General features: G+C 50.3%; 8 protein-coding genes across 8 annotated transcripts; 6 read left to right on the top strand and 2 right to left on the bottom strand.

Annotated features, from left to right (window-relative positions):
* Positions 1 to 23: 23 nt before the first annotated feature.
* On the top strand, positions 24 to 4,055 carry AUEXF2481DRAFT_61008 (uncharacterized protein; the record flags this gene model as incomplete). The annotated part of the gene is made up of 3 exons (XM_013493594.1): positions 24 to 1,152; positions 1,206 to 2,337; positions 2,384 to 4,055. 3 exons carry the CDS (start codon positions 24 to 26, stop codon positions 4,053 to 4,055), a joined length of 3,933 nt encoding a protein of 1,310 aa, XP_013349048.1.
* A 182-nt stretch (positions 4,056 to 4,237) lies between these two features.
* AUEXF2481DRAFT_72007 (uncharacterized protein) lies at positions 4,238 to 5,847 on the top strand. The gene is made up of 3 exons (XM_013493592.1): positions 4,238 to 4,449; positions 4,503 to 4,524; positions 4,665 to 5,847. Exons 1-3 carry the CDS (start codon positions 4,428 to 4,430, stop codon positions 5,599 to 5,601), a joined length of 981 nt encoding a protein of 326 aa, XP_013349046.1. The 5' UTR covers positions 4,238 to 4,427; the 3' UTR covers positions 5,602 to 5,847.
* An 899-nt stretch (positions 5,848 to 6,746) lies between these two features.
* AUEXF2481DRAFT_34762 (uncharacterized protein) lies at positions 6,747 to 7,369 on the top strand. The gene is made up of 2 exons (XM_013493591.1): positions 6,747 to 7,001; positions 7,083 to 7,369. Exons 1-2 carry the CDS (start codon positions 6,881 to 6,883, stop codon positions 7,181 to 7,183), a joined length of 222 nt encoding a protein of 73 aa, XP_013349045.1. The 5' UTR covers positions 6,747 to 6,880; the 3' UTR covers positions 7,184 to 7,369.
* On the bottom strand, positions 7,360 to 8,794 carry AUEXF2481DRAFT_24856 (uncharacterized protein; the record flags this gene model as incomplete). The annotated part of the gene is made up of 2 exons (XM_013493589.1): positions 7,360 to 8,381; positions 8,434 to 8,794. 2 exons carry the CDS (start codon positions 8,792 to 8,794, stop codon positions 7,360 to 7,362), a joined length of 1,383 nt encoding a protein of 460 aa, XP_013349043.1.
* Positions 8,795 to 9,007: 213 nt separating this feature from the next.
* On the top strand, positions 9,008 to 9,956 carry AUEXF2481DRAFT_34760 (uncharacterized protein). The gene is made up of 2 exons (XM_013493588.1): positions 9,008 to 9,294; positions 9,373 to 9,956. Exons 1-2 carry the CDS (start codon positions 9,028 to 9,030, stop codon positions 9,910 to 9,912), a joined length of 807 nt encoding a protein of 268 aa, XP_013349042.1. The 5' UTR covers positions 9,008 to 9,027; the 3' UTR covers positions 9,913 to 9,956.
* On the top strand, positions 9,871 to 10,620 carry AUEXF2481DRAFT_142022 (uncharacterized protein). The gene has a single exon (XM_013493586.1). The coding sequence runs from the start codon at positions 10,018 to 10,020 to the stop codon at positions 10,525 to 10,527; it is 510 nt and encodes a 169-aa protein (XP_013349040.1). The 5' UTR covers positions 9,871 to 10,017; the 3' UTR covers positions 10,528 to 10,620.
* AUEXF2481DRAFT_142009 (uncharacterized protein) lies at positions 10,423 to 13,870 on the bottom strand. Its single transcript, XM_013493584.1, has one exon. It carries the CDS (start codon positions 13,654 to 13,656, stop codon positions 10,714 to 10,716), a length of 2,943 nt encoding a protein of 980 aa, XP_013349038.1. The 5' UTR covers positions 13,657 to 13,870; the 3' UTR covers positions 10,423 to 10,713.
* Positions 13,871 to 14,456: 586 nt separating this feature from the next.
* Positions 14,457 to 17,311, top strand: AUEXF2481DRAFT_695703 (uncharacterized protein; the record flags this gene model as incomplete). The annotated part of the gene is made up of 9 exons (XM_013493582.1): positions 14,457 to 14,579; positions 14,630 to 14,767; positions 14,824 to 14,934; positions 14,988 to 15,134; positions 15,187 to 15,560; positions 15,619 to 15,919; positions 15,978 to 16,181; positions 16,229 to 16,401; positions 16,451 to 17,311. 9 exons carry the CDS (start codon positions 14,457 to 14,459, stop codon positions 17,247 to 17,249), a joined length of 2,370 nt encoding a protein of 789 aa, XP_013349036.1. The 3' UTR covers positions 17,250 to 17,311.
* Between the last annotated feature and the right edge of the window lie 10 nt (positions 17,312 to 17,321).

Here is a 17,321-nt window from a genome sequence, read left to right as displayed (position 1 = left end):
TCGAAACATAACACATCAAAATCATGCGAAACCTAAGGAATTCAAGGCATACTGTCGTAGAGTTTCCCACCGACTCTCTGCCGCCCACAGCGACCACCTGGGATCCTGCTACCGATGGTCTCATCGCCGCCTTTGGTCCATCATCTTCCAGCCCTGTCATCGAACTCAGACGCCTAGCCAAGGACTGCTTCTCTGGTCACGATGCAAAGCAGATTGCTTCATGGGACGCTCCCAGCCCTTTGCCAGATCTTCCCGTGGACCGTATATTATCGCTACAATATTTTGCCGACACTGCGACTATATGCTTGATCTTGGCTGGTGGCGACATTGTAATTGTCAGAGAGGAGCCTTTGCCTGGAGAGGATCTTATCGAAATCGTTGGCGGTGTTGATGAAGGTATCGCCGCAGCTGCATGGTCGCCCGACGAGGAGCTGCTCGCCATCAGCACTCGTGCAAATACCTTGATTCTGATGACCCGTGATTTTGAGAGTATCGCCAACATCACTCTATCTCCCGAAGATGTCAAAGTCTCTGCACATGTCAATGTCGGATGGGGAAAACGCGAGACACAGTTCCAAGGTAAGAGAGCAAAAGCTCTCAAGGATCCAACAGTACCAGAGCACGTTGATGAAGGCCAACTGAGCTCTCTGGATCAAATGCAGACTACTATCAGCTGGCGTGGTGATGGTGCTTATCTGGCCGTAAACTCTATTCAGGATGAGAAACGACGAATGATCAGAGTCTACTCTCGAGAAGGTGTACTTGAGAGCGTGGGCGAGCCCGTAGATGGACTTGAGGGTGCTTTGAGCTGGAGACCTGCAGGAAATCTCATGGCTGGTGTTCAGCGTCGATCCGACCGAATTGATGTAGTCTTCTTCGAAAGAAACGGCCTGCGTCACGGTCAATTCTCTCTACGCCTCTCAGCAGAAGATATGGAGAGTTGGGCGAGTGCCATTACACTTGCGTGGAATAGTGACTCTACGGTTCTTGCTGTTTCCTTCAAGGATAGAGTACAGCTATGGACCATGGGCAATTACCACTACTACCTCAAGCAGGAGATCTTCACAAACGCTGCGTCAGATTCAAAATCTCTCCCAGTCCGCACAGCTTGGCACCCCGAAAAGGCACTCAACCTCTCGACATCTTCCGATCGTATGCTAAGATTCTATTCATCTTTGGAGAAAGTCTGCTAACGTTGTTACCAGAGTCTCTACAGATGCTCTCATATGTATTCGCAGTTTCTAAAAGCTCGGCGACACCACCTAACGACCTTGGCCTAACCTCTGTAATCGACGGCCGTAACCTCAAGATCACGCCGCTTAGGGTAGCCAATGTTCCCCCACCTATGGCTTTTACAGAGCTGGAAATCTGCGCAAATGCGATTGATGTTGCCGTGAACCATTCGGCAACTAATATTGCGATTCTGCACCAGCAAGGTGTTTCGTTATACGAGCTCAACTACAGCGTCAGACCGTTCCAACATCCCAAACTTCTTCGTGAAGTTCCGATGACCGAGCAAATCCCGCGGCAGGTTGCATTTTCGGGAGATGACGGAATTACAGTGCTATGCGGTGAGCCCAACAGTCAAGCTGATAGTCTTGTCGAGCTTAAGGTCTCTGATGACAGTGCCTTCGACATGAGTGAGCTAAGCTCAGGCGCTGGCTCCTTGTTCTCCGCCGTAGATTTCTCAAGCACCTGTTACGAGGACGCACATGGTGGAGTGTACGAGATTGTTGCCACTGGTTCTTCATCGCTACTCGCTAAATTTCCAGTACACTGTCCTTCAACCGAGGTCTGGAAGGATGAAGATACGACAATCGTATTTGGTCTCTCAGCTGGCGGAACCTTGTTTGGCTACCGCAAGTCTTCAGAAGACGAGAAGGCTTCAGAGTGTCTGCAGATCCGCAACTGCACGTCTTTCCTGACTACACCTGCCCATCTTATCTTCACTACGACTCAGCATCTGCTCAAGTTTGTCCATCTCCATCAAGGCGAACTGGAGATCCCTCTGGACGAGCCAGAAAAGGACGAACGTTGTCGTAGTATCGAGCGTGGTGCGAGACTAGTAGCTGTCATGCCTACAGCATTTTCTCTTGTTCTTCAGATGCCGAGAGGCAACCTGGAGACCATCTACCCCCGTGCCCTGGTCCTTGCTGGTATTCGTAGAAGCATTAGTGCTAAGGACTACAAGACAGCTTTCTTTGCTTGTCGAGGGCAGAGAGTTGACATGAACATTCTTCATGATTATGCACCCCAGCAATTTATGGCCAACGTTTTGTTGTTCTGCAAGCAGCTGAAGAAAGCCGAACACATCGATCTGTTCCTTTCGCAACTAAGGTGTGTTGTGTTATTGGGTTACATGAGCTAGACTGACACATTCCAGGGACGATGATGTCGCAGAGACCATGTACAAGGAGACTCTCAATGCTCCGAAGTTAGGTCTGCATGGTGACAGTCCGAGTGAAGAACAGCAGACGACCACTGAACCTCAGATCTCAAAAATTAACAGAGTCTGTGATGCTTTCCTAGACGTCTTGCGCAACCGAACCTCAACCCATCTTCAAAATATCATCACAGCACACGTTTGCAAGTCACCGCCTGATCTTGACGCTGGCCTGACTCTGATTGCGAAACTGCGCGAAGAGCAATCCGACTTGGTAGAACGCGCGGTCGAACATATCTGTTTCCTTGCGGATGTCAACAAGCTTTACGACCATGCTCTCGGCCTCTACGATCTGGATGTCGCACTACTTATCGCTCAGCAGTCACAGAAGGACCCTCGAGAGTACCTTCCTTACGTCCAAGGTCTTGGCAAGATGCAGCCACTCCGAAGACAATTTACTATCGACCATGACTTGAAGAAACACAGCAAGGCTCTTGGTCACCTGTTTACTATGGACGAGTTTGATGAGTTCAAGACATACATGGCGAAACACGAGCTCTACAGCGACGCCATGCATCTCTATAGATACCAGACTCAGCGACTGAACGAGATTATGAAGCTCAATGCCGACTATCTCAACAGCCGAAATCGCTACAAGGAGGCGGGTATCGCGTACGAGTATCTCGGCGAGTACAACCTGGCCTTTGAAGCCTACCGATCTGGAAACGAGTGGCGCGAGTGTCTTTCGTCGGCCACTCTCGTCCCTCTGCCTGAGGAAGAAATCATGGCTGCAGGTGAAGCATTCGCCGAGGCACTTACAGAGTCGAAAGAGCACTTTGATGCAGCCACGGTGTACTTGGATTACTTGAACGATATTGAAGGAGCTCTCAAATGCTTGTGCAAGGGTTACTACTATGCTGAAGCCATTCGTGTTGTTGGTCTGAGACGACGCGCAGAGCTGATCGCATCCGTCGTTGACCCAGGTCTTGTGGAAGGTTCTGCAACAATGACAGAGCTGCTCGCAGAAATGAAGACTCAGCTCAACGCCCAGGTGCCACGACTCAGGGAGCTTAGACAAAAGAAGGAGGAAGATCCTCTCGCCTTCTTTGGAGGGGTTGCCGCAGATGGCCCAGACATCCCGGACAACATTTCACTCGCGCCCACAGAAGCCACGACTTCAGCCGGCACCTTCATGACAAGATATACAAACCGCAGTACTGGCACTCTTGCGTCCAATGCGACACGCAAGACGTCGAAGAACCGCCGACGTGAAGAGCGCAAGCGTGCTAGAGGCAAAAAGGGTAGTGTGTACGAGGAGGAGTACATTGTCAACTCAATCGGTCGTCTCATCGAGCGCACAAACAGTGTCAGCGAGGAGGTAACCCGACTCGTTGAGGGACTCATGAGGAGGGCGATGAGAGAGCGTGCTGTTGCGGTGGAGAACGCCATGACTGAGGTTGTAGAGTTGTGCAAGACTTGCGTTCCGGAAGTGTTCCAGGTCAAGCCGACACAGCCACCTAATCCCGACTCGGGAGAGATCAATGGAGAGGATGAAGCTGGCAGGCCTATGGCTGGTGGTCAAGCCGTATTCTTCGACGCTATGGAGGCGAACCAAGCCATAAGAGAGCCACCGGTAGTCAAGACCTTCTCCAGGCTATCATTACTTGGTTAGACACATGTAAAATGATAATATGATGATCAATCATGAGGTTGAAGAAAGACTTGAGTTTGAACAATTGCGTACAATGGCGATGTGAGAAAGCGACCCTGTCCTTCGGGAAGCAACGGCCGAGCAGCCGAAGACGTGGAGGCTTTGCTGTTCCTGCCTCTGTCATCTAGAACATCCGTCTGCATATCACATTCACAGCCATCACAATAACATCGAAACTGCGTCCTGACTTCCAGAAGACTACGACATAATCTATTTATCAGGAAATTCATCGCTACAGATCCTCAAAGTCGATAATAACCACGCGCGCACTGCGTGTTCATTGCGAGAGACCCCACCACATTTCTCGTATCACAAACAAGTCTAGCCACCAGGATGAGTGTCATTCTGTGTACAGGTATGATTTGCTCACAACATGTCTGGGAATTGAAAGAAGCTGACCAGTCACAGCTGGCTATGACCATACTATCAGGTAAGTGTGTGCAGACGCCTTCCACCATCTCTTTGTCACATGGCGCACTGGACCCTCTTTTTCCCAAAGCTCGATAGGAGCATGAGTTGTCTCGAATAAAGCCACAGAAGTGTCAGGACTGACACGGATTCGTCAATCAGGTTCTGGGAAGCACTCTCTGGTATATGCAGTCGAACCATTCCTCATCCGGATTCACAGGTGAATCGCTTGTGCATATCTCCAGATAAGCGCTTCCTTGCTGCTGCTGGTCATCACACCGTGAAGCTCTACGACATCAAATCTACCAATCCCGCTGCTGTCTTGACGTTTGAGGGACATACTAACAATATCACTGGGCTGGCATTCCACTGCGAGGGTAAGTGGATGGTGACTAGCTCGGAGGATGGCACGGTAAAGATTTGGGACACACGTACTGGTCACGTTCAGCGCAACTATAGCCATGGTGTTCCCGTCAACGATGTGGTGATTCATCCGAACCAAGGCGAGCTCATCAGTTGCGATAGAGGCGGCAATGTGAGAATCTGGGACCTTGCGGAGAACAAATGCTCTCATCAACTGATACCGGAAGAAGACAAGTCTGTCGCTTCGGTGACTGTCGCTTCTGACGGCTCTCTCCTCTGCGCTGCTGTCAGCAACAGTCAAATCGGCTCCGTCTATGTCTGGCGCATCATCACAGCCAAGGACGTGACGACGCTCGTGCCCGTCACAAAATTCAACGCCCACAACACTTACATCACACGCGTCCTGCTATCGCCAGATGTTCGCCATCTCGCCACTTGCTCTGCAGACCACACAGCACGTATCTGGTCCGTCGATCTCACAGGCCACAACGCCATGGCCGCCGCACCAGGTGACAAAGACAGCAACGCCTTCGAGCTCGAGCAAGAACTCGATGGTCACCAACGCTGGGTCTGGGATTGCGCTTTCAGTGCCGACAGCGCCTATTTGGTCACAGCTTGCAGCGATCACTATGCGCGATTATGGGAATTGAGCTCGAAGCAGGTAATTAGGCAGTACAACGGGCATCACAGAGGAGCGGTCTGTGTGGCACTCAACGATTACTCGGAGACTAGATAGCATCTGAGTTCCCAAGTGAGACGGAAAGAGGAAGTGGATATGCGGATGCAAGAACCGGATGTCATCTCATGGACGAGGATAACGTGATGCAGAGTGTATTACACTGGGACTGAGGTACAGTCTGGATGATAGAGATATCTGTGGTTGCGAAGGAGTTATCAGCCACTGGCTCAGGCGTTTCTTGTTATTCAGTCGTGTTTCGCTTGTACAACAGATACTGTCAATCCAGCACAAGTTCAAGAATAGTCTACAATACTGCAGTGTGACTAAACCCCATACCTTTAACCAAGATGAAGTGGGAGTAAGAGTATGCATCTTCTTTGTTATGAGCATGATGGAGTTCAGACACTTCGACAGTGACCTCCAAATTCACTGTCTCAAACCATTCAAAGCGACCGATCATACCCGCAACCGCTCGAATATCGTTATCTGCCTCCCGAACATTGCCGCAACATGCTGACTCGAAACGGCTCTATCTATATAACGAAATCAAGAGGTACAAATGCAGGTACACGATAAGAATTGATAAGACACTGAAACGCCGTTTATCTCCGAAGCATGGAAATAACCTTGATGACTGGCAGCAAAGAGGCACACTATTGAATATGTGAACATGTAACACCACCGACCTGTCCATTTCGTCTTTCTCATCTGATTTAGAAAAAAAAAAAAAAAAAATCAGTAGTGTGAGTCGACTGTACTGATACATATCTGAAGAACTCAAAGAGTTTCGCGTTATTCATTTTGACAAAGGAGGAAGAAGGTCTGGAACCCTTTTCTATCAATGACAAGAAAATCAAGGGTCCACCAAGAAGGGTCTTTGTCTCCATGTGCTCTGTCTCACTCTAACCTTGAATTGGGTTATCGGAGATACAGGGATCCGCTGATTTTGTCGGAGCACCGGATATGATTATTGACTGATAGGTAAAAGTATACATTGAAAAGGATGAGAATGACCTTGATGGACTGAGTCAGAAGTCAGCTGCTGAAGTTAGCAGACGGTGAGAAGAGATGGGTCATGGTTTGTAAAGAGTAGTAGACCTTATCTCCCCCATGATGGATATTCTTTGTTCCTTTTAACTCATCTTTCTCCTTTGTCATGTTTACTTTGAAGATCCAAAGCTCTTTGTCTAAATTCTGCCAAGTGAGTGTATGGTATACCTTCTTCCACCCTCTCTCTGACTCCAGACTAGTCTCTCGTTTCCACCAATCTCTTCCTACCCGTTGGAGTTCCTGCTACACTCACCATCCGCCCCTCGCCACAAGCAAAGTACAGAACATGTGCGAATACACATACTCATGGTACCGCTGCAACCACTCCTACTACATCTGGCAAGACTCCATCGAAATCTGTACCAATCGTTTCCTATCAAGTTATTCCTGTGATGCTTGGTCAATAGGTAAGATTCAATTCCCTCCCATTCCTGTGACTCTTTTCTTTTTTCTGAAAATCATACATGCTAATAATGTGGGTTGTACAGACATGTGTAAAGAACATGTTGCTACTTGCACTGGGTTTATAGATTATTACTGTCATGAATGCTCTGAGGATTATACACTCGAGTGGGATTTGGAGGAGTAGGAGATGAAACTGGCCTTTGCATCTATGTTGGCGTTTGTCCTAGGAGTTGTGATTTGAGCATTTTTGGGTAACCAGGTTAAGCATTGGATGAGAAATTTGTGCGGATCATAGATTTGGCGTAGGATCTTGCATATGTCTGGTTATATTACATTCTGGCCGTCTCTCGGCAGACGAGGCTATTCAGTCACTCTATCTTTTGCGCCAGAGTCGCTAGAGCCGTGCTCAACACTCTCCCTTATCCTCATGGCTCTTCTGCGTGCATCGATATACATCATGAATTCCGAATATGATTTCGGCATGACTTTGATGTCGCGTTCAACGGTGAAGGTATAGTTGAATTGGCCTGTTGGTTTTGCAGTGCCGTGCTCGACGTCACGGACCTTTGTGTCGACCCTGACTTGAATCCTCGTGTATTTTTGTGATTTTCCTCCTCCCTCTGAAGACGGTTCGTCAGTCTGACCTGATACGACTGGAGGATCTGTGTAGACGATGGTGGCTGTCTGATATAGGACGCTGCCAACAGGAACGGGGTTCTGGAAGGTCGAGGGGTCGAGCGAGACGAAGGTAGGACGGCAATGGGCGAAGGAAGCAGCAGCGCAGAAGGCGAGCTCGAAAGTTTGTTTGAGAAGGAAGCCACCGAAGATCATAAAATGGTGTCTGTTTCGGTATTGGGGCTGCATGATGGCGGCAGTCGACAGACGCGTCTGCTCCATTTCGAAGACGTTGTCGGGCTTGCGTACAGGATCCATTGGATCGTGGTATTGGAGCTGCTTCTGCCACATTGCGTGAATGAGATCAGACTCCTCGTCGTTTGGAGTCTGCTTGATCAAAGAGCGGTTCTTGAGATGCTTGCGGTGGGCGCTGTTCTTCTCGCCCTGAGCAAAGGCGGCCTTCTCTTCTTCTGTTTCGGGCGTGATGGCAGGGATGTTGACAGGCTTCTTGGTGCCGGGATCGAGCGAGACCATTGTGAATTGACATGTCAACAGGACATCCTCGGGCTTGACCTTTTCTCCCTCTTTCGGCGCCTTTGCGACTTGCAGCGAGATCTCCATACTTGAGCGACCTGTAGCATATGTGACACGGCCACTGTACTCGAGGTCCGAGATCTCGGTCAGAGGGTGCTTGATGTCGATACGATCGCAGGCAGCTGTGACGGTTGTGACTCCTTCGCCGGTATGTTTGTACGCGATGACACCACCTGTGGATGCGTTAGTCCGAGTATGGAGGATAAGCTGTCAGAACAGACATACTCAAGGCGTCAAGATCCATGAACAAGGTTCCCAGACGAATGTGACCACTGGAGTTGGCGTAGGTATCGAGAAGCCAGGGTTCGCGAGCGAGAGGCAGGACGACGCTGTGGTAGCTGTCGCTCATGCGTTTCGGAGAGAGATCGCGATCAGTAGGCGTCTCTGATTTCCCCGAAGCTTTTGTCGGGTCATGGCCTCCACGCTCCTTCTCTCGTAGTGCATCGATCCATGGTGTTTGGATTCTGTTTTCCGTGAGAGCTCGAAAGACACCGTCTGTTTGTGTCCGTATCGTCGTCGAGAAAGATCGTCTAGTCTGCTGTTGTAGCCGGCGAAGGCAGGTCGAGGTCAACCGTTTTGCTGCCATTGGAGCGTGTAGTCGGATGAGGAAGCTGCATTGCTCCTTCCAAACAGCGTCATGTTGCTCATATCTACAAGGTAGGAGCGGTACTCCACCGAGGGTACACACAAAACACGGCCCGATTCTCCCCGCTGACATCACAATCTGCCCCAACTTTCCCCGATCATCCCCTTCGGCAACTCTGCAATCATGCCGTATAACTATCCCAACAATGTCCTGTCGGGATAGAATGACTCACAATGCCAACAAATCTCGATCTGGGCAGTCTGCGTTTGTCAAGTCCATCAACTGGTCTCGACCTTGCCCTGACTAGCGGCGCCTCCATATCGACTTTGGCTGCTTGTTCCTTCCTCGATACTCCGTCAATCACTAATATTGAATCTGGTCGTGTATGGGTAGCTCCTGCGACCAGCGTCCAGCTACTTCTTGACTTCGTCTGGTTATTTGTTCCGTCGAGTTATGATATCTTAGAACAACGCCTTGTCAACACGCTTCGACGTGCAGCGGTCAGTAGCACATAGCACTTGGTCTTGCACATGTCGACTTCATGACTATAACGACACAAGTCACTGACAACAAGACAGCTATGGGATCAGCTGAGCCTTCAGCCTTCTTTGACCATTGAACCTTCGCCGCATCAAGATACCTCGCTTCGTATAGTCTTGTCATTGACCTCTATCTCCCAGCCTTCTTCAAACAAGAAGGCCTCGATCCATCGCCTGGGTAAGGACGTCCCGATCAGTCACCTCAAACCTCCAGATGGACTGCCACATTGGATTTTGGACCAAGTTCGCCTCAGGTTTGACATTCAAACACCCTCTCGACCTCCACCAATCAATAAGGACGCTATGCTGCTCGAGTGTTCAACACTGCCCGAAGCTCAAGCGACTTGTGTGTCATCCTCAACGGACGATGCTAAACACTGTGTTGATCTGATAGATGCCGCACTTCGACTTGCAATCACTAGTCTGCCTCCGAAAGCACTTTCGGGCATGAAGATCACTGAGAGATCATCGTTCAAACATCTTGATTACGTATGTCCTGCCATGTGGAGCCTAGGCCACATCGAGGTAGACTCAATGAGAAACGGTTTTGCTCAGGCTCATACTGATGAACCCATATAGGCTCTTGCTACACGAGCAGTCTTTCTGCCAACAATCAGCCACGCCGTCTCTCACTCGGTTCAGCGACGAGCGCACTCTACTTCACTGAGAGAGAAGCTAAAAGAGATGGCTCGACAAGAAAGTGTTACCGTCATCAACAACCAGTGTCCCGAACCGCCAATTATTCAAAAAGCTGTCAGTATCCGACTCTGGCAACTCATGCAGCGTCGTCTTCGTGATCCGACTGCTGGCAAGGCTCTCAAGTCGATCAAAATCAGTGATTCAAAACTGCCGGCTCCTGCACATGGGGAGGATATCGATAGTATCTTGGACTTTGCAAATGATCCCGAACTTCTCTCCGTCCCACAAGCTAGTGCTTGTCTTGAGCCTGACGACTTAGCGGTTGATCTAGACTTGCTTGAGGTCGGATATGGCGACGAGTGGGAAGATTTGTTCACAGATGCAGGGTTAGATCGGGGTCGAGTTGACGATGACATGCTTGATTGCTCATATGATGAGCCGGCTGCTCACGATGATCAAAGTCTCGTCACCAGTCTGGTATACGATACATCTCCCAGGCTGTTTGAAGAAGGTATACTTGAGCTAGACGATTGGGATGACTTAGATATGTTATGAAAACTCATGTTCCACGCCCTCTTGATTCTCGTGATCATGTCACCTCTCATTCGAGGCATGCCACAAGGAATTGCTTGCCTTACAGCCATTTTGCTAGTAACTAAAAGCAATGCCATCGATAGCTCGAAGCCTAGTAGCGATCGATCGCGCGTGATCAAACCTCATCATCTCGCATTAGGTCCAAGCCTATAAATCTGTCTCGGTCTTCCAACCTTGCCTTGAGCATTCTGTACGGAAAGTCAGCACATTCACCCCTAAACACAACTTTCTCACCACAAAACTCACCGGAGCAAAATCCCTAAACGCCAACTGCTGATCATGAATAAACGGCACAACCGTCGGAGGCATATTAAGCATCTCCTCCATCGTGTTGTAAAACCCTTCTGGTTCATTCAGTCGTTTCTCTTCCTGCACTTCCTCTTCAGTGTATCCTTTATGGATGTTGACATTTCCGATATTTTGGGAGCCTAGTTTTATGGCATTGAGTTGCGTGATGGCATCGTTGTTGGCGAGACGTGATAATCCGACTTTACCGAATATCTGTTTGCGGGTTGGACGGGCGCGGATCTCGTCTAGAGAGGCTTCTGCAGGAGACGAAGGGGATGGTTTTGATAGAGTGGCTTTGAGGTGGGTAGGCCATCGTGGTGTGGATGGTTTGGTTGGGTACATCATTTCTTCCAAGAGGGCTAGGCGTTCTTTGTCAAATTCGACTTCAGGATCGTGACCATTGGTCGTTGGAGATGATGGAGCAGCGGCTTCCTCCACCCCTGCAGTTGCTTGTACCTCTGGTGGCGACACCTGATTCTGAAGCGCTACTTGGAGCTCACGGTCAGTCTGAGTGGTAGAGTCTACAGTCGTTTTCACAGTGATAGGCTCCACTTCTACGGGCGCTCGTGGCTCGAGACTGATCTGTGAGACCTTGGCTAGTGCCAGAACAGAAGTCACTGGAGAATCAGTCTGGATAGCACAGTCCGCGTATAACTTTGGAGACGGTCGTTCTTCTATGGGCGCATCTGGCAGTGACTCGTCAGAAAGAGATCTCTGCGGTGAGGGCTCCTGTGGTTCAGGGCGATTAAGCTGCAGCTCTTCAAGAAGCGGCCGCTCCGAAAGAGACTTCTGGAGCAGTGGTCCTTGAGGTATGTGGTCTTTACATTGCACAACATGTGTCGTATCACCGAGTGTGACTTCCTCAGTCGACTTTCGAGCGTCCTTTAGGTGACCGGGTCCGGACAGATTTGGCTCATCGCGCTGTTCTGAATGGTTAGAGGCTGTTGCCATGACTTGCACAGAGGCCACTGGGGCTGTTTTATGCAGATCAGCAGTGTTTGGCCGTCCAGCAACATCAGGAGATCTCAGTGTCGAGTGCTGCGGTTCGACACCTTGCATCTCCATGTCAGAGTTATGCGACACCGACTCGATGGGGATCTCTGCCTGTTTTGAGCCGTGGCGGAAATTACTCCTTGCGGGCGAAATGACTGGTGGTAGAAACAGAGCCCGGGAGTTCGTGATGACTGGTTTAGGAGTCTCACTAGAAGGTCCTCGGGTGAATTCACGAGCTACATTGGTCGACTCTGGTGCCTTGAGAGGAGGCTTAAGCAGGTTGTTAACATGTCTGGTGGCAGCTTTCCATTTTTCGGTTCGAGAAAGGACTGTCATCTTTCCCGTAGAGATATTGCCCAGTAGGTGATCAGTCAATGGCGTCTCCGAGTTTCGATATGGTGGAAGGCTTGTCCTTGTTGCCCAAGTAGATTCGCCAAAACCGGAAAAACTCGTCCGCGACTCCGATCGTTGTGCTACTTTGTCTGCTGTTGAAGGGGTGATAGAGACAGGCTGTTCTGCAGCTAGCTCAACTGAGCTCTTGGGTGGTGCCATCAGACGTGCTTGCTGGTCGTCTTCCACGGTGAGGTCGATAATGTCTAACGTCTCGTCGATCGTAGAGGGAAATGTCGAGATGGTCTCGCTGTCTGCACGAACGAACCTTTCCGTGGAGTCGTGGCCACTCTGTATTGCCGGGGCTTCGGGGTCATGTTTTATAAGGCCATGTGCTGGATCACAGGTCTCGGCGCTTCTTACCCTCTGATCATCCCCTTGCTTGGCCCGGTCGAGGTGTATGTCCTGTGAAGAGAGACCGGCGGTAGACGGGAGAGCTTTTGACTGATTCTGCGCCTTGTACTCCTCGCCGGTGCCCACGGCAAACGTCCAAGGTCCGTTTCCTTGTTTCACAAAGTTTTTGGTCACTGCCAGCGTGACCCAAACTCCATCTCTCCATCCTGCATCCTTGGATTTGTAGCCGGGAACATTTTGGGCGATCCAGTTGCAGACCTCTTCCACGTTCAAACAATGGTCTGGCGCCGCATGCAGTGCCATACCAATCAGATCTTCGTACTTTCCAGAGTGCTTCTTCGATTTAGTCTTCTTCTTCTTAGATGTCTGTGATGAGGATTCGGGTCGCGAAATTGAATCTGGTGTTTGGTGTTGCTGTCCTCTCGGCTCGACTTTGGATGCAGGCTTCGTGGGCTCAACCGGCGTTTGGCCAGTTTTTTCTGAGGGCAAAAAATCGATTCTTGGACGCTGGATGAAACGATTCTGCTCAAAGGGATTGGCGAGCTTTTGTTCTTGCTCGAGAGCTGGATGGTGGCCAAAACGTTGGCGTGGTTGCGGATGCGTCGACTTTGCAATTGTGACAGCAGACATCTCCTGAGGTGATTCCGGGATCTCTCTAGGACCAGTATTCGGACGTTCTACAAAGCCACTACCAGCGGCAGCAAAGGAGGAGGAACTGGCAATCTTGCGCTTCTTTGTGGCCGGCTGCATGGAATCTGTGGTCTTGGGTTCGCAGAGATGGCACGTCCAATCAAGGGGTGTTGTTCTTGGAACTGCAGGTTTGCAACAGCCTCTGTGGTACTTCCGCTTGCAGTGACAACAGGTGACAAGACTGGTAGTATCGTAAGCAGAGTGCTTAGTACAGATGAAGCACGCGTCTTGCTTGCTTCGCGAACTTGTCGACGACCGTTCGGAAGGCGTCTGACCACGCTTTGGAGAGAGTTTGTGCTTTCTGCCATCTAAAGACGACTTCGAGAGTGGAGGCCGCATGGTGGCCGATGTGACCGACGGTGTAGAAGGTTGCATTGCTTGTCGAGGACCGATCTGCTTCGGCGACTGTCGCGGATTAGCAAGTGAAAAATACTTTCAGAAGTGACAGTACAGTGACAGGATGGCTGTGCGTCAGTTCTTGTGAATTTTGTTAAGACATCATGTCGCCCTTATAAGGTACCGAGTTGCACTGATGGTCCGTGAAAGCTTGAGGGATGCAAAACAATACAAGCTCCCGCGCCAAGCTCTTTGAGGTTGATATTGATTTGTCTGCCAGCGCCGTTCGTTGTTGGCCAGATGAGATGCGTAACAACTCCAAAGCCGGAATGTGTTGATATACTCGTTGCTTTCAAACACATGCTATGGAGCAGGTCTTGTTTAGGCTTGAGTCCTCAGAGACATGACTGTTCGAGACTCCAAGCATGTTTGACCGCAGCAAAGATACAGTCCAGTCAGACTCGGCTCAGTACCAGGCAATATGACCTTTTACCATGGTGATCATCATTCTTTGTGTTTGTGAGGAAAGAGTGTCTGGGAAATGATTGAACATACTTCCTGGGACAAGGCTGTGTTTGGCGACTCGATGCCTAACCGGGTGGCATACGAGATACAGCGACTCATCACATCGCGCGCATGGGTGATCAAGAGACAGATTTCGTCGGGCGACGAGATGCATCAAACGTGTAGAAGTGGCAGGCTGATGGGCTGGGACGGGGAAGGTGGGCCGAGCTTATCGATAAGCGGTAGGCAGTACCAATGAGGGAAGCGACGGTGGCAGCAACATGACAACAAAGATAGAAGACATCACGACTCTGACGACTGGGTAATCAACACACATGGACTTTCTCAAGTCGGCTGTTGCATCCGCCATCTCCAAGGGTCCCGCATTCCCCTATTCGTTCGGAGAGAGAGTCGACATCGACCAGTCTATCTGGACTCTCCACAATGGCACCAAGAGGGTAACTTGTTACGTCCCTCTCTACAGTCTCCTTCTCTGACATCAGTATAGGAAGACGGCTCTCGATGCAGCATCTTCTCCTTTGACGTGACGGCGAACAAGTCCCGCCTCCCTCTCGCAAAGAACGCACTGCGCAAGTTCCGTACCCTTCGACACCCTGGAGTAATAAAGGTCTTGGACACTGTTGAGGTAGTCACTCCCGAAATCCGCTTCGCTTGGCTTGCGCTTATCCGACAACAAGGCAGACAGACACCTACATCTATATCGCCACTGAACGTGTGACCCCTCTGGGCTGGAAAACAAAGAGGAAGGCTGTCTCCGAGGAGAGCATCAAATGGGGACTACACAATGTTGCTGTGAGCAACCACGTATCTCGTGCTCCTTGTCAACTGCTGACAACGTCTCGCAGAAAACGCTTGCCTTCATCAACGAGGAAGCCACTTCCGTCCATGGATGCGTCCGTACTTCGTCGGTCTTTACTACCGAGAGTGGAGAATGGAAGCTTGGCGGCCTGGATGTCTTGAGCTCTATGAAAGAAGAGGAAGCCGTCATCTACGTTCGTACTACCGAAGCCTCTAAAGTCACCAGAAACTGACTCTGGCCAACAGACATACGGAAGTCTCACCCCCGATTCGGGACGCTATGCCCCACCAGAGGTCGCCAAAGGTGGCTGGGATAGCATCAAGAACAACCCCGTGTCTGCAGTCGACTCATACGATTTCGCTATTCTTGTCATCGAGGTCTTCAACGGCAGCTTCTCAGGGAGTGAACAGGTCGGCCAAACCAAAGGCATTCCTGTCAACATGCACGCTTCTTACAAGCGCTTGGCCCATGCCAATCCCAAGACAAGACTCAGTGTTGCTCATTTCGTAGAGCAAGGAAGGAAATCTGGTTCCTTCTTCGACACGCCGCTCATACAGCTGACTGATGGTATCGACAATCTGGGCTTGAAGACTGAAACAGAGCGCGAAGATTTCATTCGGTAAGTGTACTCGAGTGATCGACTTGACGCTCAGTGGCCTTTTCTGACTCTTTACTAGCGAACTTGAGGCTGTTGCGGAAGCAGACGACTTTCCGGAAGATTTCTTCAAAGTCAAAGTGCTGCCCGAATTGCTCAAATCACTCGAATTTGGTGGCGGAGGTCCCAAGGTCTTATCCCTTGTCATGCGCATAGGAAAGAAGCTTTCCGACGAAGAGTATGAGGCGACTATCACGCCGGTAGTTGTGAGGCTCTTTAGTAGTCCCGATCGCGCACTGCGCGTGTGCCTTCTCGATAACCTTCCTCACATGATTGATCATATGCCCCAAAAGATTGTCACGAATGGCATCTATCCACAGATGGTAAACTCTCGAGAGAAAGGAAAAACATAGAGTCAGCCAGTCACTAACACGTCTTTAGGTGACCGGCTTCACAGATCTAGCTCCACTCGTTAGGGAACAGACTGTCAAGGCAGTCTTGGTAGTTGTCCCCAAATTATCAGATCGCATAATTAATGGCGAGCTTTTGAGATATCTAGCCAAGACTGCCAATGACGAGCAACCAGGCATTCGAACCAACACAACCATCTGTCTTGGGAAGATCGCGAAGAACCTTGGCACTAGTGTAAGTACTGCACTACTCGTCTCAGGGACTGTCTAACTGTATCGTAGTCGCGCACCAAAGTTCTAGTCGCTGCGTTCTCAAGATCTCTCAGAGATCCCTTTGTGCACGCTCGCAATGCAGCGCTTCTGGCCTTGTCAGCAACGGCTGATCTGTTTACGGAAGATGATTGTGCAAACAAACTGCTCCCAGCGATCTGTCCATCTCTTGTGGATAAAGAGAAGTAGGTGCCAGCGTTTCTGTGTTCATTGCCATATGCTAACACAAAGCAGGATCGTTCGAGACCAAGCAAACAAGACATTGGACATGTATCTCCAACGTATTCGCAAGTATGGCGAAACCCTTCCAGACAGCGTGCTGCCACCGCCAGAGGCCGCCGGCTCGAATGCACCACGTATGAGCACTCCGCAACCAGGAGGCTCAGGATCAGGTTGGGCTGGATGGGCAATCTCGTCCTTTACCAATAAGTTGGCAACAGCAAGTGGTGAAATGCAGCTCACCAATAGTGCTGCAGCCACATTCGGCTCGGATCGATCATCATCCACACCACCAGCGAATCAAAGTTCAGCGGCTGCTGAGTCCCTTGCTGCCGGTCGCACTCGCCCTACTCCAACATTTTCTCCATCTGCACCGACTGTACCCAGAGTTTTATCCGGTCTGCGTAATGCTACTCCTACGTTGTCTGATGTCGATCAGGAAGACTTTGGCGATGACTGGGGTGCAATGGACGATGATGCTGCTGCCGATGCGTGGGGCGAGATTGCAGACAGTGCGCCAAACGCCGCGCCTGTCAAGGCCTCGATTGTATCATTTGACGACGGTGGCGAGCCCGACTTTGAAGGATGGCTAAACGCACAAGCGCAGGCCAAGACGAAAGCGAAGAACCCTCTACCCAAGGGTCTCACAAAGAGTAAACCGGTAACTGCTCCGGCAACGAAGCCAAGCGTATCTAGAACAACATCTGCAACGGTCACGACTAGAGCAAAGCCAGCAGCAAAGGCAATACCTAGTAAGCCAACAAAGCCTGCGGCGAAGGAGGAAGAGGAAGATGACTGGGGTTCGGCCTGGTGATTTATGGTAGCAGAAGAGTAGGGAATGCTAGCCCTTGAACCTTTGATAGAGTTACATAATTTACAGTGCGCC

This window comes from Aureobasidium subglaciale (genome assembly GCF_000721755.1).
Source record: "Aureobasidium subglaciale EXF-2481 unplaced genomic scaffold scaffold_0, whole genome shotgun sequence".
In the NCBI taxonomy this organism is placed as follows: Eukaryota; Fungi; Ascomycota; class Dothideomycetes; order Dothideales; family Saccotheciaceae; genus Aureobasidium; species Aureobasidium subglaciale.
The sequence above is the reverse complement of the archived record's forward strand: the minus strand, read 5'-3'. Positions and strand labels throughout refer to the sequence as shown.